The sequence below is a fragment of the Anomaloglossus baeobatrachus genome, chromosome 4 (genome assembly GCF_048569485.1).
Source record: "Anomaloglossus baeobatrachus isolate aAnoBae1 chromosome 4, aAnoBae1.hap1, whole genome shotgun sequence".
Classification (NCBI taxonomy): Eukaryota; Metazoa; Chordata; class Amphibia; order Anura; family Aromobatidae; genus Anomaloglossus; species Anomaloglossus baeobatrachus.
In genome coordinates this window covers 382,283,969-382,296,735 of record NC_134356.1, presented here as the reverse complement: position 1 = coordinate 382,296,735, position 12,767 = coordinate 382,283,969, and the positions used below count along the sequence as shown (strand labels likewise).

Genomic DNA, 12,767 nt, shown 5'->3' with positions numbered 1-12,767 from the left:
CCTTATGATTGTTTGCTCCTTATTATGCCCTAACAGTGTAATCCTAGGATTTGTACTGTCAAATCACATGATTTTATTTTTAAGCCTCTAAGGAGATTATGGAGCAAATTAATTCAAACATCTCATATTTCTATAGGAATGAGACAGGGGTTTTCCACCTTCTAATTGTTCTCATTGGTTCTTTAACTTTTCTTTTGTTATATTCAACTTTAAGCAACTATTTTAACCACGGAAAAGGTGCCAGCATATATAGACAGTGCAGATGTTTTTAATTATAAATGCAATCATTTAGTTACACATACTGTATTTGAATTTACAATCAATCCAAAATGTAAACAATAGGTAGCATTTTCCACCTTTCATAAGTCTCTGCGCTACTTCTTTGACAAAATGTCAAGGAATTCTAGAAAACAATACTTTATTTAGATAGTTATTTTAAAAGAACCATTTAATTTACAGTTTTATCCAAAACAGAAACTGAATTCCTACTAATGTAGATGATTCACATTATTTTACAGATCTGTATGTGAAGCTCTACGTCATTAACATAGCAACACAGAAGCGAATAATAAAGAAGAAGACCAGGGTTTGTAGGCATGATCGGGAACCCTCATTCAATGAGACATTTCGATTTAGTATGAGTCCTGCTGGACACTCTTTGCAAGTAAGTATATGTTAAATGCCTTAACCACTATAGAATAACTTAATATCCATTGATTTCATTTTGTTATACTATTTTCTTCATTATATCTTTTGTCAAAAAAGTTAAAAATTGTAATTTTGCCTTGAGTATACTCAAATATCTTATACCCAAAAGTATATACCGTATTTTTCGCTTTATAAGACGCACCTGATTATAAGACGCACCCCCAAATTTGGTGAAGGAAAAGAGAATTTTTTTTTTTTTAATGTTAAATGGGGTCCATCTTATAATGCCAGTGTCCCACTAACAAATCATATAGGGTATATGTCCCTCATAGCCCCCCCATCCTAAAATTACCCCCCCTTCATCTGGATATGGCCCCCTTATATTGAATATAGCCCCCTTGTGATGGCACACGTTCCCCTGTGCTGCCCATGGCCCCTATAGATCGCACAAGTCCCCCTGTGTTAAATATCGCCCCATAGTGCTGCCCATGGCCCCTATATAGATCGCACAAGTACCCCTGTGTTAGATATCGCCCCTTGGTGCTGCCCATGGCCCCTATATAGATCGCACAAGTCCCCCTGTGTTAGATATCGCCCCCATAGTGCTGCCCTTGGCCCCTATATAGATCACACAAGTCCCCCTGTGTTAGATATCGCCCCCAAGCTGCTGCCCATAGTAAAATAAAACACTCTTTCCTTACCTCCTGCAGCACTGAGCTCCCTCCTGTCTCCCTCCGTGCTTCTCTTCCTCTACTTCCTGGTTCTAGTGCCGGTCATGTGATCGGCACAGCAGACTGAGATCTCTGCGTGCCTGATCACAGTGGAAGCAGGGACACTGGGGAGAAGCGCTGCAGGGGGTAAGTAAAGCTTTTTTATTTTAGAATGAGTAGCAGCACGGGGGCCATATCTAACACAGGGGGGGCATGTGCGATCAAAGGGGGGCGCAGAGACATATAATATGCACCGCTCCCCCAGCCCATCACTGCGGTGCGATTTCCGCACCACCGGAGATGGACAGCGGCTGTGCATATTATATGAGCGGGAGCAGGAGATCAAACGCTGCCGCCGCAGCGTTCACCTGCCCCCAGCAGCGCCCCCACCTCCCCTGGACCCTGCAGTGTATATATATATACAGTGCCTACAAGTAGTATTCAACCCCCTGCAGATTTAGCAGGTTTACACATTCGGAATTAACTTGGCATTGTGACATTTGGACTGTAGATCAGCCTGGAAGTGTTAAATGCACTGCAGCAAAAAAGAATGTTAATTCTTTTTTTTTTTTTTTTTTTTTTAAATTGTGAAAAGTTTATTCAGAGGGTCATTTATTATTCAACCCCTCAAACCACCAGAATTCTGTTTGGTTCCCCTAAAGTATTAAGAAGTATTTCAGGCACAAAGAACAAGGAGCTTCACATGTTTGGATTAATTATCTCTTTTTCCAGCCTTTTCTGACTAATTAAGACCCTCCCCAAACTTGTGAACAGCATTCATACTTGGTCAACATGGGAAAGACAAAGGAGTATTCCAAGGCCATCAGAGACAAGATCGTGGAGGGTCACAAGGCTGGCAAGGGGTACAAAACCCTTTCCAAGGAGTTGGGCCTACCTGTCTCCACTGTTGGGAGCATCATCCGGAAGGGGAAGGCTTATGGAACTACTGTTAGCCTTCCACGGCCAGGACAGCCTTTGAAAGTTTCCACCCGTGCCGAGGCCAGGCTTGTCCGAAGAGTCAAGGCGAACCCAAGGACAACAAGGAAGGAGCTCCGGGAAGATCTCATGGCAGTGGGGACATTGGTTTCAGTCAATACCATAAGTAACATACTCCACCGCAATGGTCTCCGTTCCAGACGAGCCCGTAAGGTACCTTTACTTTCAAAGCGTCATGTCAAGGCTCGTCTACAGTTTGCTCATGATCACTTGGAGGTTTCTGAGACAGACTGGTTCAAGGTTCTCTGGTCTCATGAGACCAAGATCGAGATCTTTGGTGCCAACCACACACGTGACGTTTGGAGACTGGATGGCACTGCATACGACCCCAAGAATACCATCCCTACAGTCAAGCATGGTGGTGGCAGCATCATGCTGTGGGGCTGTTTCTCAGCCAAGGGGCCTGGCCATCTGGTCCGCATCCATGGGAAGATGGATAGCACCGGCTACCTGGAGATTTTGGCCAAGAACCTCCGCTCCTCCATCAAGGATCTTAAGATGGGTCGTCATTTCATCTTCCAACAAGACAACAACCCAAAGCACACAGCCAAGAAAACCAAGGCCTGGTTCAAGAGGGAAAAAAATCAAGGTGTTGCAGTGGCCTAGTCAGTCTCCTGACCTTAACCCAGTTGAAAACTTGTGGAAGGAGCTCAAGATTAAAGTCCACATGAGACACCCAAAGAACCTAGATAACTTTGAGAAGATCTGCATGGAGGAGTGGGCCAAGATAACTCCAGAGACCTGTACCGGCCTGATCAGGTCTTATAAAAGATGATTATTAGCTGTAATTGCAAACAAGAGTTATTCCACAAAATATTAAACCTAGGGGTTGAATAATAATTGACCCACACTTTTATGTTGAAAATTTATTAAAATTTAACTGAGCAACATAACTTGTTGGTTTGTAAGATTTATGCATCTGTTAATAAATCCTGCTCTTGTTTGAAGTTTGCAGGCTCTAACTTATTTGCATCTTATCAAACCTGCTAAATCTGCAGGTGCTTGAATACTACTTGTAGGCACTGTATATATACCCCCCCGTATATTCGGCTTATAAGACGCACCCCCTACTTTCCCCCAAAATTTGGGGGAACAAAAGTTTTTACATGTGTAATTAAATGATTTCTTTATAGGAAATAAAACAATCATTTGCAGTCATATGAAAATGTTTGGGCACCCCTATTAATGTTAACCTTTTTTCTTTATAACAATTTGGGTTTTTGCAACAGCTATTTCAGTTTCATATATCTAATAACTGATGGACTGAGTAATATTTCTGGATTGAAATGAGGTTTATTGTACTAACAGAAAATGTGCAATCCGCATTTAAACAAAATTTGACCGGTGCAAAAGTATGGGCACCGCAACATAAAAGTGACATTAATATTTTGTAGATCCTCCTTTTGCAAAAACAACAGCCTTTAGTCGCTTCCTGTAGCTTTTAATGAGTTCCTGGATCCTGGATGAAGGTATATTTGACCATTCCTGTTTACAAAACAATTCCAGTTCAGTTGCGTTTGATGGTCGCCGAGCGTGGACAGCACGCTTCAAATCATCCCACAGATTTTCAATGATATTCAGGTCTGGGGACTGGGATGGCCATTCCAGAACATTGTAATTGTTCCTCTGCATGAATGCCTGAGTAGATTTGAAGCGGTGTTTTGGATCATTGTCTTGCTGAAATATCCATCCCCTGCGTAACTTTAACTTCGTCACTGATTCTTGCAAATTATTGTCAAGAATCTTCTGATACTGAGTGGAATGCATGCGACCCTCAACTTTAACAAGATTCCCGGTGCCGGCATTGGCGACACAGCCCCAAAGCAGGATGGAACCTCCACTAAATTTTACTGTGGGTAGCAAGTGCTTTTCTTGGAATGCCATGTTTTTTTGCCTCCATGCAGAACGCTTTTTTGTATGACCAAACAACTCAATCTTTGTTTCATCAGTCCACAGGACCTTCTTCCAAAATGTAACTGGCTTGTCCAAATGTGCTTTTGCATACCTCAGGCGACTCTGTTTGTGGCGTGCCTGCTTTCGCATCACTCTCACATACATCTTCTCCTTGTGCAAGGTGCGCTGTATTGTTGACCGATGCACATTGACACCATCTGCAGCAAGATGAAGCTGCAGGTCTTTGGAGGTGGTCTGTGGATTGTCCTTGACTGTTCTCACCATTCTTCTCTGCCTTTCTGATATTTTTCTTGGCCTGCCACTTCTGGGCTTAACAAGAACTGTACCTGTGTTCTTCCATTTCCTTGCTATGTTCCTCACAATGGAAACTGACAGTTTAACTCTCTGAGACAACTTTTTGTATCCTTTCCCTGAACAACTATGTTGAACAATCTTTGTTTTTAGATTATTTGAGAGTTGTTTTGAGGAGCCCATGATGCCACTCTTCATAGGAGATTCAAATAGGAGAACAACTTGTGGCCACCTTAAATACCTTTTCTCATGATTAGATACACCTGCCTATGAATTCAAAGCTCAATGAGGTTACAAAACCAATTTAGTGCTTTAGTAAATCAGTAAAAAGTAGTTAGGAGTGTTCAAATTAAAAAAGTGATAAGGGTGCACCGGTCAAATTTTGTTTAAATGTGGATTGCACATTTTCTGTTAGTACAATAAACCTCATTTCAATCCAGAAATATTACTCAGTCCATCAGTTATTAGATATATGAAACTGAAATAGCTGTTGCAAAAACCCAAATTGTTATAAAGAAAAAAGAAAAAATGGCCATCCCAGTCCCCAGACCTGAATATCATTGAAAATCTGTGGGATGATTTGAAGCGTGCTGTCCACGCTCGGCGACCATCAAACGCAACTGAACTGGAATTGTTTTGTAAACAGGAATGGTCAAATATACCTTCATCCAGGATCCAGGAACTCATTAAAAGCTACAGGAAGCGACTAGAGGCTGTTGTTTTTGCAAAAGGAGGATCTACAAAATATTAATGTCACTTTTATGTTGCGGTGCCCATACTTTTGCACCGGTCAAATTTTGTTTAAATGCGGATTGCACATTTTCTGTTAGTACAATAAACCTCATTTCAATCCAGAAATATTACTCAGTCCATCAGTTATTAGATATATGAAACTGAAATAGCTGTTGCAAAAACCCAAATTGTTATAAAGAAAAAAGGTTAACATTAATAGGGGTGCCCAAACTTTTTCATATGAATGTAGTTTGAATGATTGGATTCCCCTTATCCCAAGTATTGTCCACTTTTAGCCCCCAGTATGGAAAAGCATGTTTAATCTCTCCCCATTGATTGGGTTCTAAGGAGTAACCTTTCTCCTTGTGGAGAGTGACATGCCTTGGATATCAATATAAAGAGGCTTACAGTATATGCCATGCAATACTCTTCTGGGAAATTAAACATGCAAACTGCCTCTTCAGAGAGGAAGAGGACTTGAGGTCCAGTGCCATATATTGGCAGTAGCGATCCTTAAAGTGAATATTGTACTGCTCTTTAACCCCTTCACCCCCGGGTGATTTTCCATTTTAGTTTTTTGCTCCCCTTCTCCGAAGAGCCATAACATTTTTATTTTTCTGTCAATCTTGCCATATGAGGGCTTGTTTTTTGCGGGACATGTTGTACTTTTAAATTGAACCATAAGTTTTACCATACAGTGTACTAGAAAACAGCAAAAAAAATTCCAAGTGCGGAAAATTTTAAAAAAAGTGCAATTGCATGATTGTCAATGTACAACAAAGAGACCTACGGCACATTTTCATTAAAGTATAGGGCCAACCACACTATGACATAAAGGTGTTGAACCCATGACCTATTCCAAAAGTATTACAAACAGAAAAAGGACAATGGAGATTTATAGGTGAAAACATCAAAATGAAATTTTATTATAAATACACTTTAAAAATACATGATTATGTGCTGGTTTACATGACACGACATGATGGTACTTACAAGAATAAATATACAATAAATAGCAAAAAGAAGCACGGTGGGTGGGCATGAGATAGTGACTACCTACCGCCTGAGGAAATACACCGTCTCCTGGCGCAACCCAAATAACACAATCCCCAAACCTAAAAAAGGAGAGTAAATAGGAGCATTAGAGGCTAAGTATAAACATATTTCTTTGTCAAAAAAGATAAAAATTCACTCAATTAATACATATAATAAATAGAAAAAATGGAAAAAAAGTGCTAGCTGTCAAAACAGGATGACCACCCATATGCTTGCAAGGGAAAATGAAAGGTTAATAATTGATACAGGAAGTCTAAATGGGTGCAATATCCCTTAAAAAATGATGTATATCCTTATGAGTAAATAGCTGTAGCTATAGTAGGGAGGAAGAATAAATTAAAGAACCCACATAAAGTCACACAGGCAGGGCTCTATATATGTGCAGTCCCCCTATAGTGACTCATCAGTCTAGTACTAAAGCGATCACAAAAGGGGTCATAACAATCAAAAAATTGCTCAACAGCTTACCCATGAGTCAAAGGAAAATATTCAAATCCCTAGCAAAGAGAATAAACAACCCTCCTTTTTTAAGGGATATTGCGCCCATTCAGACTTCCTATATCAATTATTAACCTTTCATTTTCCCTTGCAAGCATATGGGTGGTCATCCTGTTTTGACATCTAGCATTTTTTTCTATTTATTATATGTATTAATTGTGTGAATTTTTATCTTTTTTTGACAAATAAAGAAATATTTTTTATATTTAGCCTCTAATGCTCCTATTTACTTTCCTTTTTTATGCTTCAAATGGAGTGGCTACAGTTTAGATATAATTTAATATACGAGATGTTTATTGGTCAATTTTTTGCGTATCTAATCCCCAAACCTAAAGCACAATGGCATTACACACTGAAAAGGAATTGGGAAGCAGCAGGATTATTACCTAAGGTGCCAGTACACACAGCGTGCCGATGGAGGGAGAGCTCCATGTGGAGGACCCAACGTACATTTCGCAAAGAACTATGGTCGCTTACCCATGAATAAGCAACCATAGTTCTTTGCGAAATGTATGTCGGGTCCTCCACATGGAGCTCTCCCTCCACCGGCACACTCTGTGTTCTGGCACCTTAGATAATAATCCTGCTGCTTCCTAATTCCTTTTCAGTGTGTAATGCCATTGTGCTTCTAGGTTTGGGGATTGTGTTATTTGGGTTGCCCACCTACCATGCTTCTTTTTGCTATTTATTGTATATTTATTCTTGAAATTATCAACATGTCGTGTCATATAAACCAGCACATAATCATGTATTTCTAAAGTGTAGTTATAATAAAATTGTATTTTGATGTTTTCACTTATAAAACTCCATTGTCCTTTTTCTGTATGTAATGATTGTCAATGTGATATCTCAGGCTGGTACAAGTTTGTAGATACTAAATATATATAGGTTTACTTTTATCTAAGGGGTTAAAAAAATTCAGAAGTTTGTCCCAAAAAAGTGGTGCACTTTTTGCACCATTTTCCGTGACCCATAGTGTTCTCATTTTTCAGTATATGGGACTCAGCTACGGCTTATTTTTTTGCATTTTGAGCTGATATTTTTAGAGACAAGGGCTTTCAAAGCTTAACCAGCAACATAGAGGAATACACAGACAAACAAAAAAGTCCACATTGTATGGACTTAAATTTTGCATAGTTACATCACTATATGGGTTGAGAAAAGACACAAGTTCATGAAAGGGAACCAATCACCAGGATTTTTGTATATAACCTAAAGCCAGTGCTATACTGGCACTATCAGGCTGATTCTCTGCACACCTTAAGTGGTCAGCTCGGATGTTTAGATTTTGAATTCCAAGAAAGTAAAGTTTCGAAAATCATCAGCTTCTTGAGTGACAGCAGCTGAGGATCAGATAATAGCTGGGGGGTATTCATAGTTATCCCCTCCCCCTGTTAGAATTAGCATAAGTATTATACCATCGATTTACTTTTTCACTAGCAGTACATGTGTGAGGTCATACCCATGTGACCAGAAGGGGTGGGGCCTCAGCCAACAGAAAAATGTTGCTTCCTGGCATCAGCTTTGTTGTCTGAGGCCCTGCCCCTTCTAGTCACATGGGTATGACCTTACACAGATCCTGCTAGTGAAAAAGTAAATTGATTGTATAACACTTATGCTAATTCTAACAGGGGGAGGCGATAACTACGAATACCCCCCTGCTATTATCTGATCCTTAGCTGCTGTCAATCAAGAACCTGGTGATTTTATAAAATTTACTTTTTTTGGATTTCAAAACCTAAAAATCCGAGCTGACCACTAAAGGTATGTATAGTCGCAGCCTGATAGTGCCAGTATAGCACTGGCTTTAGGTTATATACGAAAATCCTGGTGATTGGTTCCCTTTATGTTCATCCTTTCTCCACCAGTTGTACATTCGCCATCACTGTAGCATTGGGCTAATAAGGTTTCCACTATTTGCTTTTGAATTACCTAGAGTGCTACCTTTTTTCTGTAGATGAGATGAAGAGATAGATAAACAGATAGATAGACAGAAAAATAGATATATCTGTCACCACAACATGGATTTTTGTAGTACTGCTTTTTACTTCCTTTGGGGGACTATATGTGTGGATTAATGACCAAGGTCTAGAGTTTTTCACCCACATTTTCTCATCTCGTCACACAGCTGCCTCAATTTTTTTTTAGATGGATTGACATGTATGTAGATGAAATTAAATTGATTGAATTATGCATGCTACTGAATATACAGTTTTTGCTTTATATTTACCTAATATGTTTATTGCTATTAATTTATATTCGTCCTAGATCCTACTTGCCTCAAATGGAGGAAAATTTATGAAGAAAACCCTGATTGGTGAAGCTTACATCTGGCTGGACAAAGTGGACCTTAGAAAACGGATAGTAAATTGGCACAAACTTTTAGCCAGCTCTACTCAGACACATTGATCAACAGTGTTTGCTGGAGGCATAATATCAGGATAGAGTTTAAATGAAATTGAAGGTCATGCAGGAAGCAAAATATGTTTCAGACTACACTAAAGAAGGATTTCTTGACATGTTTTGCAGTCGATTGGAGAACAAGGAGTCTGCTAAAATGCATTCCAGGGGCTGAAGACAACATGGCCTCTAGTGTCTAGAAGAATGTTAACGATTCCCGTTTAGCATCTAGAAGTGTTTTTTCTTGATGTTTTTTTTTTTCATGGAGCAGCTTAGAATCATTATAAACTAAGGCAATATCAGGCACCACAGACCACAGCAAGAAAAAAGTATATTAGTACCACATCCTAATCAGTGTTCTCTAGTTTGCACCTTTGATGTTTCTCATCTATAGCTACTATAAATTACAGTTTAGTACTGTACGTCTATTGGATTATGGAATATTTATAACAGTATATTTGATTCCAATCAGTTGCAGGTAATGTTCTCACTACGACACATGTACAGTATCAGTACAGTAAACGTGTAGTGCCTATCCTTTCTTTTGTAAAACAAATAGAGAAAATGCTGATGACAAGTTAATACTTCCAAAAATGGCACATCTTGCAAATGCTGGTGTTTGCATTGATGACTTAACTTAGGTACATGTAAGAGTTAAAACATGAGTCCTACAATACAGACTGAGGCTTTCAGTAAGAGGTGATTTACACAAGATATGAAGCAAAGGTATGGGCTTGTCTGTCATGCCAACCTAGAATTAGGAGAAGCATTTGAAGAGCGATGATTGAGATGATGTTCTCTTAGAAACTCAGGTGAATGACTGAGATTATGGGTATGCTGAAAACGTATTGTCCCCGATAAATACTACAATCACTATGGACTATCATACGATGCAGTAAGTGGTTTTTCGCAAAATCAAGCAAATTCAATGTCAATTAAAATGGATAGAAATTTGTCTTGGGTTTCTGCATTTATTTTTTTTCTAACCGGTTTTTTCACAAGCTAAGTGAGTGAAAAGTGTGCATTTCTTCTTTAAACTGTAATTATTTTATGCTGCGACTTACTGTAAAAGACTGCAAAGCATGCGAATGGTTGCTATAGAAATGTCAAGTCAGAAAGATAGCACAAATACGATTCTTGCTAGGAAACCTCTAATCAGCACTAAATTAGCAGGGCTAACATTGGTTTGCCTTTGTTCTCGCAATACATTCCATGGATAGAACTGCATTATCGTTCCAAACGACCATAAACTATCTTCTTTCATTCTTTCTGGGTCATAAATTGTATATAGAAGCTGCAAGCAGTCATAAATCTATTTCCTTAGTGCAGACATTCTTAGAATTAGTACCTCTTGAACAAATGAAATCTTACAGATGCATTCTTCATCTGTCGTATAGAGTGAGTGACATCTTTTCCGGTGCATCTTTGACTTATTATTAGTGCACTATTTGCTTCCGAATTGTGCCAATGATGTATTAAACCAAATTCTTGAGTTATTATGGAAGTATTCTATGCAACATTGATGTCTCAATGCTTTTTCTGTAAGTGAAAATAATTAAAAAAAAGTCGTAAAACAAAAACTTTGAAAAAAAAATAAAGTATGTAAGAATCAATTATCAGTATTTTTCGTTGCACATATATTTAAACACAATAAGGGTGTTTATGACTTTTTGCTTCTCCTAGAAGTATCTACATAGTTCTAAATATATGTTAAATCCTTATTCATTAAGATTCATTTTATGTATAAAGAGCCAAGATAAAATCATTTATATTTATTTATATGCAAGTGAAGCAAATTTTACAATTCAGTTGAATCCATGGGAATTGAGAAGTTTGAGTAAAAAGCACAGTGTGGGTGTTTACATGTGAATGAGATTTATATTGTTCTTATTACTTTAAGTTCAGAAGTTTGGAAATGATGACTTTGAGTTAAATATATTAAGTTTGAGTCAACTTAATATTCAATGTCTGCCTGTAGAAGAGACGGTATCATTAATATTTTAAGGTTGGCAATAATTGAAATGTAGCTTTTGTTAAGCACACGTAACAATAAAGCGTAAAAAGCTATGTTCAAGAAGCCAACACCATGCTACAACTCAACGCAACATATACATTGCATGTAACCTCATAACCAAACTCTTCCTGGTCCTTAATGTTGCAGACGTTACTAGTGCCTGATGTTTTGTTAACATCCCAAATATGTTTAAGGTGCATAGCTCAGCTATTTTAAATACAATTGTTTCTTTTTTTCAATTTGAAAAGGGTAAAACATTTTATTTTACTCTTACATTGCAGGAAAAAACACCCTGCTATCATAAAATATGAAGCAAAACCGGCCATAAAAAGTGAATATTCTGTCTTTAACTATATATCATAATTACTGTTCAATGCTCTGCTAGTCTAATGAATTCTGAATGCAAAGGTCGTAAGAAGCAAGTTCCTTTATTTTGTTATTGTGTAAATAAGTATACATTTTGTAGATGAAATGAATTGACGGGTTCTACTTCCCTTAGGCATTCAGCATGTAAATGTGAGCATTCTGTTCAATTGTAACTCTAGAAGTGTTCTGTGATGTGGTCAGATGATAAACCAGCGGCGGCTGATCCGTGTGTTTGTCGACAACCATTGAGAATCTGTACAGAGAGTCTGATATATAAAAGATATAAAGAAAAGTGTAAAAAAAAAAAAACTATAATGGAATTACGTAAATTCTGTATTGTCCTACACTAAATGTTTTCATATTGAATGTTGCATGCATTAATGAAGGTCTGCTCTTTATTGTGTATTTTTTAATTTTATTTATTTTTTTCTTGTTTTAAATCCCTTTAAGATTATTTTGTTTAAAAAATTAAAGATGTAAAAAAAGTTAAATCAAGCTGTATAGAATATGCCTGTAAATCTGTTAATGTTTTCATTTTATGTAAAAATTCATGTCATAGTTTTTTTGTGGTTGTACACAGGATGTAAGTTGAGAATTTATGCAAATTGTGATGTACAAAAGGTTGTAATCCAGTTAAATTAATAAATATTTATAACATCCCTTTCTCTGTCAATTTAATACATGCAGGTCTGTCATTTATATAAATAAATATAGGGTTTAAAATAGGGTACCTAGTTGGCAATATTTGAATATGGATAGGCAGGGGACACAGGAAACTCTATGCAGACCTTAAAACTGGGGTCCCTGACCTCACCCTCACACCCGGAGGTACCCTTAAAGGTAGGGGGCTCCGGAACCCCAACCTGGCTCTGCCTCCTGTCCTAACCCTGATGATAAAGTCCCCACCATCCACACCACTCAGGAGTCCGACCAGGTCAGAGATCTCAAAAATCCCATCAACAATGAAGAACAGACAGAGGTAAAATAAAACCTAATACACACCTAAAACCGAACAATCAAGGATATACTGGAAGGAATAACAAGGGAAAGGAGGTAGCACAAAAACAAACACTTTCACACAGCAGACAGCAACAGCAGTAACCACCATGTCCTTTCTGCTCCCAGGCTAGGTCCTAACTGAT

The 12,767-nt window shown here is 38.1% G+C and overlaps 1 protein-coding gene across 5 annotated transcripts in view; it reads left to right on the top strand.

Annotated features, from left to right (window-relative positions):
* Nucleotides 1–12,286, top strand: part of PCLO (piccolo presynaptic cytomatrix protein) — a 540,339-nt gene extending 528,053 nt beyond the window's left edge. For all 5 annotated transcript variants that reach the window (XM_075345226.1, XM_075345222.1, XM_075345224.1 and 2 more), the window contains 2 exons: nt 519–664; nt 9,114–12,286. In XM_075345226.1, the coding sequence (XP_075201341.1) occupies nt 519–664; nt 9,114–9,254 (287 nt within the window). In that variant the 3' untranslated portion in view covers nt 9,255–12,286. The remainder of the gene's footprint in view (nt 1–518; nt 665–9,113) is intronic.
* The last annotated feature ends 481 nt before the right edge of the window (nt 12,287–12,767 follow it).